The sequence below is a fragment of the Pararge aegeria genome, chromosome 6, assembly GCF_905163445.1.
Source record: "Pararge aegeria chromosome 6, ilParAegt1.1, whole genome shotgun sequence".
Lineage (NCBI taxonomy): Eukaryota > Metazoa > Arthropoda > Insecta > Lepidoptera > Nymphalidae > Pararge > Pararge aegeria.
Window position 1 is genome coordinate 9,704,535 of NC_053185.1, and position 12,274 is coordinate 9,716,808.

The window sequence follows — 12,274 nt, forward strand, 5'->3', positions numbered from 1 at the left end:
GAACGTGAACGCTTGTATATAAGCTAAACGTGTAAGTATTTCATCATGATCAAAATTATGGATTATCTTAACTGATGCCCAAAAAAGCGTGTAACCTTCATCTATAACAACAAATGCAATAAATCACATCAACGCTATATTCATCCGAAGTCTACAGTCTGCAGTCGTTTTCCAGTGACGAAAGCTACGCGTGGAATATTTTGTATTTCACTAACTTTTTTGTAAGTATCTGGTATTTTAGTAGCTTTTCGCCGTATCGTTCCAAAATCAAAGGCATATATACCGCCAGGATTATTTCGTACTGAACATTCAGTCTGGAACGAATATCACAATATAGGTTTAAATAGGTTCAAATGACTAAAAAATTAAGAAATTTTTATTAACCTTAAAAGCAGAAATAGGGTCGAAAAGCAAACTTTAACCACGTATAATCCTAATTATCAGATACTGGAAACTGGCTCATATTACGATTATACGTGGTTCAAGTGGCTTAATACCCGTGTGATATGGAATTTGAAAATCAATGACTTTCGAGTATGGCAACACTAGGTCGTATCGAAATGTACTTAATCTTCATTGGTTTACGGTTTGTTTTCGTTTGTGCATTGTACAGGCCTGCATCACTTTAAGCAACAAAAAATAGGAAGAGGGCGCCAATTTTGTTATACACAAATAAATAAACTAAATCAATATGTCTAATAGTGCCTTCCTTTTCCAAGGGAACAGTAATAAGGACAGCACCAGTTAGTTTGGTTGAGTTTAGAGATTTGCTTACAACAGACTCTGCACCAATGTACGATTAAAGATAAGGTATTTTTTACTTTGTATAGTATTTCGATTTTCGATAACTATCGACTCGTTTTAGCTGCCCGACCGCTACTATTCACGAAAATCATCCCATCGAATCTACAGCCTTTTTCGGAACAGGTTATTTTTAAAACATCTTGAATGTTAATAGGACAACCGCCTTTTCCGCACTTTAAAACTCTCTCTACTTTCAAACATAAAGTTTCATGATTTACCTTTTTCATATTGATATCAGCAACTCGTAGGATATTAGGTTCTGTGCCGCCACAAACTATTAAAGTAGTTTGCGGGACCATTTTTCCACAGTAGAGTTTGGACTGATAGCTATCCGGCATTATTGTTTCGATAAGTTTGCATGACCCGTAATCCCAGATTTGAATGCTATCTTTATCTTGCCAAGAGCATGTTAATACCTTAAAAAATATTCTCAAATGTTGTATATGCGACTTATCTACTAATAAATTATTTTGTTAAATATCTATTCAGTTTACCTAAATAATGATATGCGTAAACATCGACGAAATCATACCTGCATAAGGCTTGAATTGAGAACCTTTGTTTTTACGTCTTTGATAATCAAATACCCAACAATATGAGACTGTTTTACTTATAAATTATAAAGTTAAATAACTATTTTCAGTTTACACAAATAAAGACATGTGCGAAATTATACCAACACAAGGTTTCAAATTCAAAATTCAAAATTAACAATATTTCCGTCAGCAAACGAGTTGTTACCCTGATATAATTTCAATTCTATTTACAAAGAATCCCTTGCTTTCTGTTCAGTTATTTCTGACCAAGGATTATATAAAAAATTAACATTTGCTAACCGGTCCTGTTGCTGTTCATGATACAGAATTTGAAATGGTCACCCGGCGCTTTCATATTATGCAATTTTTATATAAAGTCGTCCGATTTGAAGTTTGTTGAAAAAGTTACTGAATCTGGTAGATTCTTTTGATATTAACTGTATAACTCAATAATAGTTTACCTGTTTTCCCGGTTTATCAAAATCTAGACCTTCGCCGCACATATGTACACCGGAGAAGTAACGTGTTGCATATGGCTGTCTGTCGTCCCAACACATTACTGTGTCGTCCCATCCACTTGAGATCAATTCGTGATGTGATTTAGGATTAAAGACACATGCGAATATTCTTGATGTGTGCCCGTCCATTATATTTTTGCGTAGACTGTAAGTTTTTATATTATTTTATAAATCTCTAAAGAATATTCTAAGTGCGAAACGCGAAGAATCAATCTTTCCGAAATCAAATCTGGTTTCTTGATCCACCAAAGTTACCTAAATAATTAATAATAATAATTATCAAACGAATATAATGTATGTTTCTGGCATATTGTCTCATTTAGGTAATTTAGCGGTGATAGCTCAATGGTTAGGACTTCGACTTCACTTTTTGGGGGCTGTGTTCAAATCCCTTCTATATGTGGGTGGAGAAACGTGCCCTGCAGTGGCCGGTAATGGGTTGATATTATGATAATGGCGAGTTAATTAAGAGTTAGTGGACAAACATGCCGTTTCTAAAATATTCATACTTAGTAACAAGATCATTACATTGCAGTAGGATGTGTATAAGGCAACTAATCTGTCTCACAATAGAATTAATTTTTCCTTTTATGCTTCTCTGTACAAATTCAAAAGTCTGACGATGCTGCAAGATGCAACAATAACCATAAAACATTAATGGGCAACAAGGAGTACCCAAGCTAGTTATCTCAAAGTCTTACATCAAAGGTTTTTTGTTGGTTTTGTAGGTCTTATGAACTCATAGAGACCAACTTTTACACTTGATTCGGGGCAATTTTTAATGTAATAGGCACATATTTGTTACCTTGAATAGAAAGCTCTTTCTTGAGTTTGTGCTTCTTCGTCGTACATATTTAGTTTCCCATCGTCACCATAGGTCACGAATTTACTGTAACGTGGATGGTAACATAAGCCTAGTGTTTGACGTTTCTCCCGTATGGTGTATAAACATTGCTCGTATTTATATTTCCAACATTTTATACATCCATTAACATCTGTGATATTGGCAAAAATTAAATTATCATTGTTGTAATCTTATCATATTTACGTGTTTATTGTAATAACTGACACAACAACCTAGCTGGATTTACTTTGTTGAGACAAGGATTCGATCTGAGATGGCATTCGGACCGATCGATTTCTTAACCTACCAAATGAAATCATACCCGTAGTACCAGATTACCTACTAACAGCACTGACATTATTACTATCTGATGAATATTACTAACTTTTATTATCTTTTCATTATTAGGAATATTTTGTACTCTAGCGTAGAGTAGCCTATATTAAAATGACAAAAGACCTCTTTCTTACCTATTTTAATATGACAAAAAACCACTAAACTGATTTGGATTTTGGATTACAATTTGCTGATAAACTAAATATGGAAGTCCTTACTGAGTGAGTTAAAAATTCTTCACGTGCGTTTATGTAGACCATACCAAAGAAGATTAGCATGGGCAGGAGACATTATTCTCCCCGCGGAGAAAATGTCTCCTGCCCTTACTTCTGCTCCTCACGATGCATGCATGAAAAAGATAATATTTTATTTTATTATGTCTGCTATACTGATTACTAGGTGAAGCACTTACAACATGATAACAATACGTTTGTTATCGGATGAGCTTTGCTAACTGGTCTATGTTTGATGGCAGTTACAGGTCCAGGATACGCACGACACTCATCGTCGACAAGAGTATGTACACAATTAGCTGTGTTGCAGTCAAATAATCTTATAGTGCCATCAATAAAACCAGCGGCGACTTCTCTTGCTTCTTCTGTATATTTGCAACACATTATTTCCTTATTTGTATCTCTACAACAAGATTTCATCATCATAATTCTAAGAAAGTTGCCTTCCAATGCGAGTCAACGATTTAATATTAATCAGTCGATAACTGGTGCGGGAAACGCGTTTTCTTAAATTCAATTAAAAGTAGACGATTGACTGCAATCTCACCTGATGTTAAGTATAATGCAGTCTAAGATGGTAACGGGATTATCTTTTAGACGCATGACAGTAAATATTTAGTATTCAATTAATACCCCTTCAAGGAATCTTAGCGCTAATGCTAAATCGTTTGGCAGCACGTATTTGTCAGTAGGGTGGTAGCTAGCCATGGCCGAAGCCTCCCACCAGATCAGATCAGAAAACTCTGAAACTACAAAGGTTTAAAACCCGGGACCTTCCACATATTATAAGCCCACTGCGCCAATAAGTCTTCAATAAGGTAACTACCAACTTACTACTTAACTAAAGCTAAAACGGCTTCTTACCCCCTTTATGGCTACAGTTTTCCGCCCTACCACCGCAGCTACTTGATTATTTATTTTAGGCTGCACTCACGCATGAGGTACCTATTTTCCGTCAAGTCAGTTTAAAATACTGACCATTTGCTAATAACGGACGAAGCATGTAGATAGATCACTATCATCAACATTATCGGCCTATTACGTCCCATTGCCGGGCATAAGTCTTCCCTCTTTACTTCTCTCATAGTGAAGAGGGTTTACCACATGTTACTGGTACCAACCGGGACCAGCGGCAGAGCACAGGAAAATCTTTCTCTTACCTACTCCGAACAGGTGAGATTCAGACTTTAATGGACAATAATTATCTACCTATTGAGATTTTCTATCAAAATGCATTTAATCCAACCATTGTTGGCGCGACCCCGAAATCGAACCAAGGAACTCGTGATCCGTATTTGAACATGCAGGACCACTAATTCAATACCATGAACAGTTTGTTAAATGCTTCTTGTTTTGACGAACTCAATTTTCAAGTAAGAAATGATAAATTGGCTATGGACAGGTCTCGGCTTTTTACCTCTACCGGCAAAGACGTCCCGCAGAGTGTCTAAGTGCTCCGTTACGAAGCCGCGTAGAATACAATACTTTTATGGGAATATTTAAATAAACTAAGATTAGTGCATAATCGCACAGTTTCTCGGATAGTATGTATAGTGGTTTATTATGGCATACTCAGTCCAAGGCCTTCGCAATGTCCAAGCGACCTGCCGGAACGTCTCCCTTAATATCGGTGGCATAGAATCGACCTTACTACTGAACTAAGTTGGTTTTTAAACTAAGTAAATACCAACTCTCTTATGATATATTTTCTTCGATTCGCTTTTCTGAATGCTGTTAATATAAGCTTGCATATAAACATGTAATAAAAGGAACGTAGAACTTACATAATTGAAAGCACGTTAACTTCTCCTTGATAAACTTGATTTTGGTCGCTATGGAAAGATCTATGTTCAACATGCGGGGTGCTTGTGTGGACTGTTACAATTTCCTTTTGAGGATTAACGTTCTTGATGTAAGTATTCGTGACCGCGAAACTTTTACGGCCTGCTGTCACACTAGATGGTGCAATTGGTCCGGCCGCTGCTTTTCTTTGTGGGTCCATAATTTACTTAATATCATTTTAAAACATAAGGAATTAACAATGGGTCTACAATTTGATATATCATAAAACAAGTTCTAATGTGTGTACTGTAATTATTACTTTTTTCGTAATTTTGAAAAGTATGATAAGAGTTTGTCAAAATAACATTTGTAATTTGTCTTCTTTTGATTTATGGCTTTTCATACTTTGTCTTTTATTTTGACATTCCAACTCGTAACTCGAGACAAAGCTCTTCACATTTATACCTGGTCCGCTTCCGATTACGGAACTCTTAGAACATAGGCTTAGTAGTGTTTTTGCTCTCTTTCGCCCTAAGATGACGGAGCTTAAGCTTTTGTAAAATGTTTTTAGGGACTTCACCACAGACTAAATATATAACACAACCTAACTAGTTTTATACACAGGCACTCTTCACCATTTCGATGTTAATTTTATATTCCACAACAAGCAAGCCCTTGTTTGGAATTCTACCTGGTAGTAAGTGATGATGCAGTTTAAGATGGTAGCGGGCTAAGCTGTACGTACAGGGCACTGCAGTTCTATTAAACCCATACCCCTAAAAGTTTCTGCGTGACATGGTACCGCAACGGTTAATTGCTTGGCTGCATGACTTTTTCGGCAGGGTGGTAGTTACGGACATAGCCTCCTACCAGACTAGACAAGATCAATTCTCAAATTGTTCCTGTTGGGGATCGAACCCAGGGCCTCCGCCTCTAAGACCACAGCGATCACGGCTGCGCCACAGTAGCAGTCAATACAGGAACTACCGGGACTAACCGGAAATCGCACATGAGATCTAACGGCTAAAATAACGGCATGAGGCTAACACTTGATGATTAAGAATGATTTGCAGGTGGAACTTGAGGAGTGCAACCATGCTTCGGCAAAGATCTTTGCATCTTAAAATTCAAAAAATCAAACTTCATTTATTTCAAGTAGACCTTTTTTTATGCACTTTTGAAACGTCAAGTCAGTGCGTTCGTACGACTATCACCGGTTCCATGGCATACATTAGTTTCTAATTTGTGGTGCAAGTAAAAGTGAATAGGATAAACAATACTTTATTGTCTCTATCAAGGGATGTTAGAACATGTATAAATATATAGATGGAATAGGTGTATAGAGATAAAGTAAAATCATGCTATGCCTGTAATTCTGATTTTAAGTACTTTATTAAATCAACGCAGACAAAACAAATCCAATAGAATCAATGAAACTGGCGTGAGAACGAAAATCATAATAAGTATAAGTAAAGGCTAAGGGTAAAGTAGTAGAACTTACATTAGCGTTTACTCTTACATCACATAAATCAAGTGTGAATGCATAATAGCTCAGTAGTCAGTATTCCGAGTACGATGTTACAGCAGTTAGAGGTGGAAGACTTATGGAACTAATAAAGATAGGTAAGATAAGTTAAACTTACTAAGTATATATAAAAAACAATTTCTCAATGAATACTTAGGTTAAAGTTATTTTATAAGTTACAAAGGCAAACGAAGAAAACAAATAATTATATAGCTTTGAATTTCTACTGTCAGTAATACCTACGTCAAAAATAAAACTAAATGATAATTTTTACACTCATCCTGCATCGATTTTAAATTTTATTAGGTAACTTGGTTAACATTTTTTAAACTCTGACATAAGTAATAAATAGAAATCCCGTATAGCTCCTGACTCATTTTCACTTTTACATCCTTTAGAACATACCGTATAGGGTATTTGACTTCTGAACAAACATAGTAACGATTGAATTCAAATTTGTGTAATTTTACAAAACACAAATGTCCTAAAAGCGAAATAATCTAGGGTTTGCGTTGCCTAAAAGTGCAAATTAAAGGGAACACAATAGACATAGGTAGCAGACCATTTTTATTGGTGGCAAAACTACGAAACTCAATTATATTCTCATAAAATTACCCATTTACTCAAAAGTTATAAATATATCAAATACCCTACACAAACTGGAAATATCATTATTTCATATTTAAAACCCAAAGTTTATTTTTCATTTATTAGCACCTTGTTTATTTGATCCTATTGAAGCCAGTAGGATTTTAATAATAATTAATGTAAACCATGACTAAGCACACACATGAAGATGGATGAATCACTTTGTAAAAGATGTGCCCATTGCACTTAATTTATGAAATAGTAAAAGCTGTTATTTACAAAGAGCATAATATATTATTATATTGCATTTGAAAAGTTGGTGACAGTAATTAATAAAAAGTTAGGGACCAAAAAGTATGTAATGGCTACTCTGGCCTGAACCATTAGGACTTTAAACATGTTTCGTCTCTTCACACAAGTGCCTAGCGTTAGGGAAGTTTGGGTCAGTTTAGACTTCAGACGATTGAGACACTTTATTTTTATGCCGCCTAAACTAAATGGCAAAAAATTAGAATCGCGATCGCTACTCAACAAAGCGCTTGTTTTTTTTTGTCAAGTGTTAGTAGCGACTAAGTAATCAATCGGCATATGGGCACGTATATGTGTGTGTGCGTGCGCGCTGCGTTCATTCGAATTGACCGATCTCATTATAGTTTTAAAATATTTAAATATATGCAGAAACCTATTTATTCAGGCACACGTTAATAAGAACCAGCAACATTTGGTCCAGGTTTAATAAGTTGACAAAACAAGAGGGCTAAAAAAATAACACATGTAAACGATCCGTACACGCAGGGGGAAATCCGACGACAATACACATTGCATCTTTATCATAGTTGAAGCTGGCGATTGTAAGTCGTCACCGGATCGAAATTTGGAATCTTTCATCTGAATTAGGGTTCACACCGTTATCCATTACCTATTTTTATTGAGAATTATTTTCAGGCGGTGTAGAAGAAGCATTTTACATAGGGCGCGCGTATTGTGCCATCGGGACCTCGCCCCCACGTCCACGTGAGGATATGAGCGATCTAAGTTCCGAATATAAGTAAAGTTTAGGAATCCAGACATAGTACCTACACGGTATATGATGATGATCTTCTCCGAGCGCCAAATTCAGGCCGATCAAATAAGTCAGTGCCATCTGTACATACCTGCCCGCCTGCACTATTATTGACTTTGTCACGCATGATAATCGACTAAACATTTCATTTTTGTTGTTACAAAGCAAAGCCTATAGAACGGTCGTGATTAATTGCCTAAGTATTATTGTTATATTTTTATTAATTGGCAATAAAAAGAATACAATATATTTGTGATGATTGTATATTGTATTAATATTTCAGCCTAGAGGTAAAAATTGTTATAGCTACTAGCAAAAGAGTAGACAGTCTGTCTTCGTGTTAAACTAATTAGATCAAATATCGCCACAGATTTTGCCCTATTGACGGACTTCCCCCTACATACCTTTATAAATTTACAAATAACAAAATAAATTATTGAGTTGTTGACATCATTCCTCATCCCTTAGGAGGATATATCTTGAAAGTTTTTCAAAGAAAAGCATGTAATATGATGACATATTTATAATGTAATATTAATATTCAAAACTGTGTCTTTATATTAATTTGCAAATCAATTGCCTACTATATTTCAAAATGGTACCAACATAGCTAGTTTAATTAATTTCAGGCATTTTGTTGCTACTCACAATGAATCTATCTTTGCGTTTACAATGATGAATAAATGAAATCACATAAGCATATTTTTGTTTCAATTGTTTAAAACTCATAACTACCTACAATGCAGACAATAAATTTCTAATCATAGGTATACAAGTAATTAATAACAAATCCACTGACTGATTGGACAAATTCTGGTCATTTAAATTGACATATTAGCATGAAATATTCTCTATAGACATTCCTAGTCAAAATATTTAGTTTTAATTATTATTACATTTTAAATGTCATTATAATACATATTATTATTAAATAAAATCTGCATATTGATATAAATATGCGATATTACAATATTTTTGTTATTTATTTAACTTACTATACACACTAACTGGTGAGGCACTCCATTAATAATTTTTAACAACTCAGAATTAATTTAAACTTTTTTTTCAAAGAAACAAATTAAATTAGTTTTACAATATCTTGCAGCTAAGTGTTAAAATATTTATTGACATTTAATAATCTATTTTGTTAAATATAAGCTGAAAGTTATTTACAGTCTTAAAATTTGTACCAACATCATATCAAATCTGTCCTACATAATATACATGCATATTATTACATAATTACGCCAGTGGATTTACTATATTATCTACTGCTAGGTACCCATTCAATGAAAAATTCCACATTGCTTAGTCACAAAAATATCTAGCCATTTATTTTGTCAAAAATAGACATTTACCATAAATTTGCACATATCCTGAGGAAACACACAATAAATTTATAATAATCAACATTATTTGATAAACAATGATAACAATCAATAGACCTCTATCTTTCACTATACAAGTATGAACTTTCAACAATCTGTTGTAAAAACATAGGTACATAATAATGTACAAAGCACAGTACACTTAACCTATTAAAGTTACAACTTATTTGGGGTGTAAGATTAATTATATTATATATATATATCAAAAAATAAATATGAAAAAACCAATATGTTAGAAGAAACATGTAAACCCAAAAGACATTGTCAAAAATATACTTAACACTTGAAATATAAATGGATTGTTACAATACTTGTATGCAGATTATATCCAACAATAGGTATTAAAAAACAAAAGGATATTTTAGGTTATTATCACAAAAGAAAACTTAATGTGGGATGTTGGTAAATAAGTTTTTTATCATCTTAGAGCTTATAAACCAATGTCCCCATAAATACCAGCGCTGGGCAGCATTGTGATTGTGTTTTATAAAAGAAAGAATGAAAATACTAAATTTTATAAATTTGATGTAGCATTACTCCTAAATTTTGTTATTGATGATAAAATATTTAAGTGATATTTAATACAATAAGCCAAGCAGCTGCTCTTATTGTAGTGTGAAATTACCATAAAGCTGTTACTTGCTGCATTATTTCGTTTTTAAAAGAGTTAGTGGGTTAAATATTATTAAAAGTAAAAATTATCTGTAATAGAAAAGCACACCAACAGTAAATCATATTATGTTACATACATCTAGCTACTGCTTCAAATGTTTCGAAACATTTAATAGCATAATAGTGTAATAAGATTAAAAAAAACAACAAAACACAAGCAATTCCATAATAAATTAATAACATCAGTAGCAAACCACTCTTCACCAACAGAACAACCCATTTGTATTATAGGTTAAGACAAATAATAATTATCTAATTCTTGCTACAATCACAGAGATTATTGTGAGCTTATCAAATCAGACACTGGATCAAACAGAATGGCCTTGGGATTGGTGTCTTTGTCCCCACTGACTAGAAGGTCCCTGTGCAGAATTACCTTGTTGCATCCATGAAAGAAAGTTGGGTGGTGCAGGGGGAGCAGATGATGCTGGGCCTGCAAAAGCTCCTTGCTCAGAGCCTCCTGATGGAATATTGTTGATTAAACCCCACCCTGCTTGATTTAAAGCTGCAGCTACAAGTGCCTGGTTTACTGGTAAGCCTCCCATACCCAGGGGCATACTACCACCTTGACCCTGACCACCTCCTCCAGACACAGCAGTTTGGCCATGTTGTCCCGACAAACTTAAAGCTTGCATATTTACCATATCCATATTACGGCTAGTCCACGAGTTGTTATTTGTAGTATTATGTGGATGCCCCTCGTCATAGGTTCTACTTGGTAAACTTCGTTGGTTGGAGCCACTTTTATTTTGTTTTGGTGATGCATTTGACACATTTACCGACACACCTTTAATGATATGATCTTGACCACATAAGTTTTGTGCAACTTCTGGATCCAAAAATGTAATGAAACTGAATGCCCTAAAAGGCTTTGGAATAAAAACATCAGTTACTTCTCCAAATTGCGAGAAATATTCTCTTAAATCATTGGCTGATAAATCTTCAGTACAGCGTCCAACAAAAACTTTACAAGGCATGGAATTGAGGGAGCCTTCTTTTGAGTTAGGTATCCGTACATCACACCAACGACCATCTATCATATGTCTCTGAGCTAACACTCTCATTTGAGTTGTATATGAGGAAAATCGGATGAATGCAAAACCTTTAGACATACCAGTTTTAGGGTCTCGTTTTAGTTGCGCCATCAAAACTTCGCCGAACTTTTCGAAGTACTCACGAACAGTTTGTTCTGTTGCTTTCCATGGTAATCCCAAAACAATTAAGTCAGAGCACAGGTTATCATTACGTTTGCTTTTGGTCGATGAAGGTTCTGAATTGTCACCTGATTTTCGTTTATTTTCTTTTGGAAAACTGCAAATGTAAAGGTAATTACCCCAACCTTCTGGAGGTGGAAAAAGCCTGCCATCCCTTAATCGAATACCTCTAAATGTTTTTGTCTCGGGATGTCGATACTTAAGTCCACAACAACTAGGAAATTGCGCGGATACTGTCGTTAACATCAATGTACCATCTTCTTCGATTGGAAGTTCTATGGGTTCTTCATTTTCATCTTCGGCCACGGGCAAGTACTCGAAGGACATTATTTCTTAATCATGAACGATATTAAATAATATACGATAAAAATAAACACAGATACTTTCACTTAAACAATATTTCTGTACAATTTTTATTTCTTAAAAATATAAAATACGTCAGCTACGGGTTAGGTACCCATTGCAATTTGATAGTTGAAAACATACGTTACACAATAAATTTTGATCATTAAGTTACGTTTTCACATCTATGACCATAAAAATTAAAGTACCAAAGATAGTTTAGCATACTATAATTTTAGACGACAACTTTCTAAAATTGACATACTACATACAGAGTTACCGTATTTTAAAAGTTCTTAAGTGAAGTATTAAGTGAATTATATAACCAATGAGAATACCAACACTAAAATATAGTTAAGTGCTAACTAACGTAGGTAGTATTTTAATCTTTTTGACACTAAAGACTCCATTGTGATTTGTGGTCCCTAT

General features: G+C 34.4%; 2 protein-coding genes across 2 annotated transcripts; both read right to left on the minus strand.

Annotated features, from left to right (window-relative positions):
* Positions 1-43: 43 nt before the first annotated feature.
* LOC120624381 (uncharacterized WD repeat-containing protein alr3466-like) lies at positions 44-5,324 on the minus strand. Its single transcript, XM_039890893.1, has 6 exons — positions 5,056-5,324; positions 3,451-3,674; positions 2,664-2,853; positions 1,802-2,003; positions 1,023-1,220; positions 44-314 (listed from the first exon to the last, which is right to left on the minus strand). The coding sequence occupies exons 1-6, from the start codon at positions 5,271-5,273 to the stop codon at positions 141-143; spliced, it is 1,206 nt and encodes a 401-aa protein (XP_039746827.1). The 5' UTR covers positions 5,274-5,324; the 3' UTR covers positions 44-140.
* A 4,011-nt stretch (positions 5,325-9,335) lies between these two features.
* On the minus strand, positions 9,336-11,967 carry LOC120624383 (TAR DNA-binding protein 43-like). Its single transcript, XM_039890895.1, has one exon. The coding sequence runs from the start codon at positions 11,828-11,830 to the stop codon at positions 10,598-10,600; it is 1,233 nt and encodes a 410-aa protein (XP_039746829.1). The 5' UTR covers positions 11,831-11,967; the 3' UTR covers positions 9,336-10,597.
* Positions 11,968-12,274: the final 307 nt, after the last annotated feature.

Coding starts and splice junctions, on each gene's coding strand:
- LOC120624381 (XM_039890893.1), bottom strand. CDS start 5,273: ATGGACCCACAAAGAAAAGCAGCGGCCGGACCAATTGCACCATCTAGT. Junction 2,854..3,450: donor AAACGTATTGTTATCATGTT/GTAAGTGCTTCA, acceptor CCAATATCACAG/ATGTTAATGGATGTATAAAA. Junction 1,221..1,801: donor TTGATAAACCGGGAAAACAG/GTAAACTATTAT, acceptor ATATTTTTTAAG/GTATTAACATGCTCTTGGCA.
- LOC120624383 (XM_039890895.1), bottom strand. CDS start 11,830: ATGTCCTTCGAGTACTTGCCCGTGGCCGAAGATGAAAATGAAGAACCC.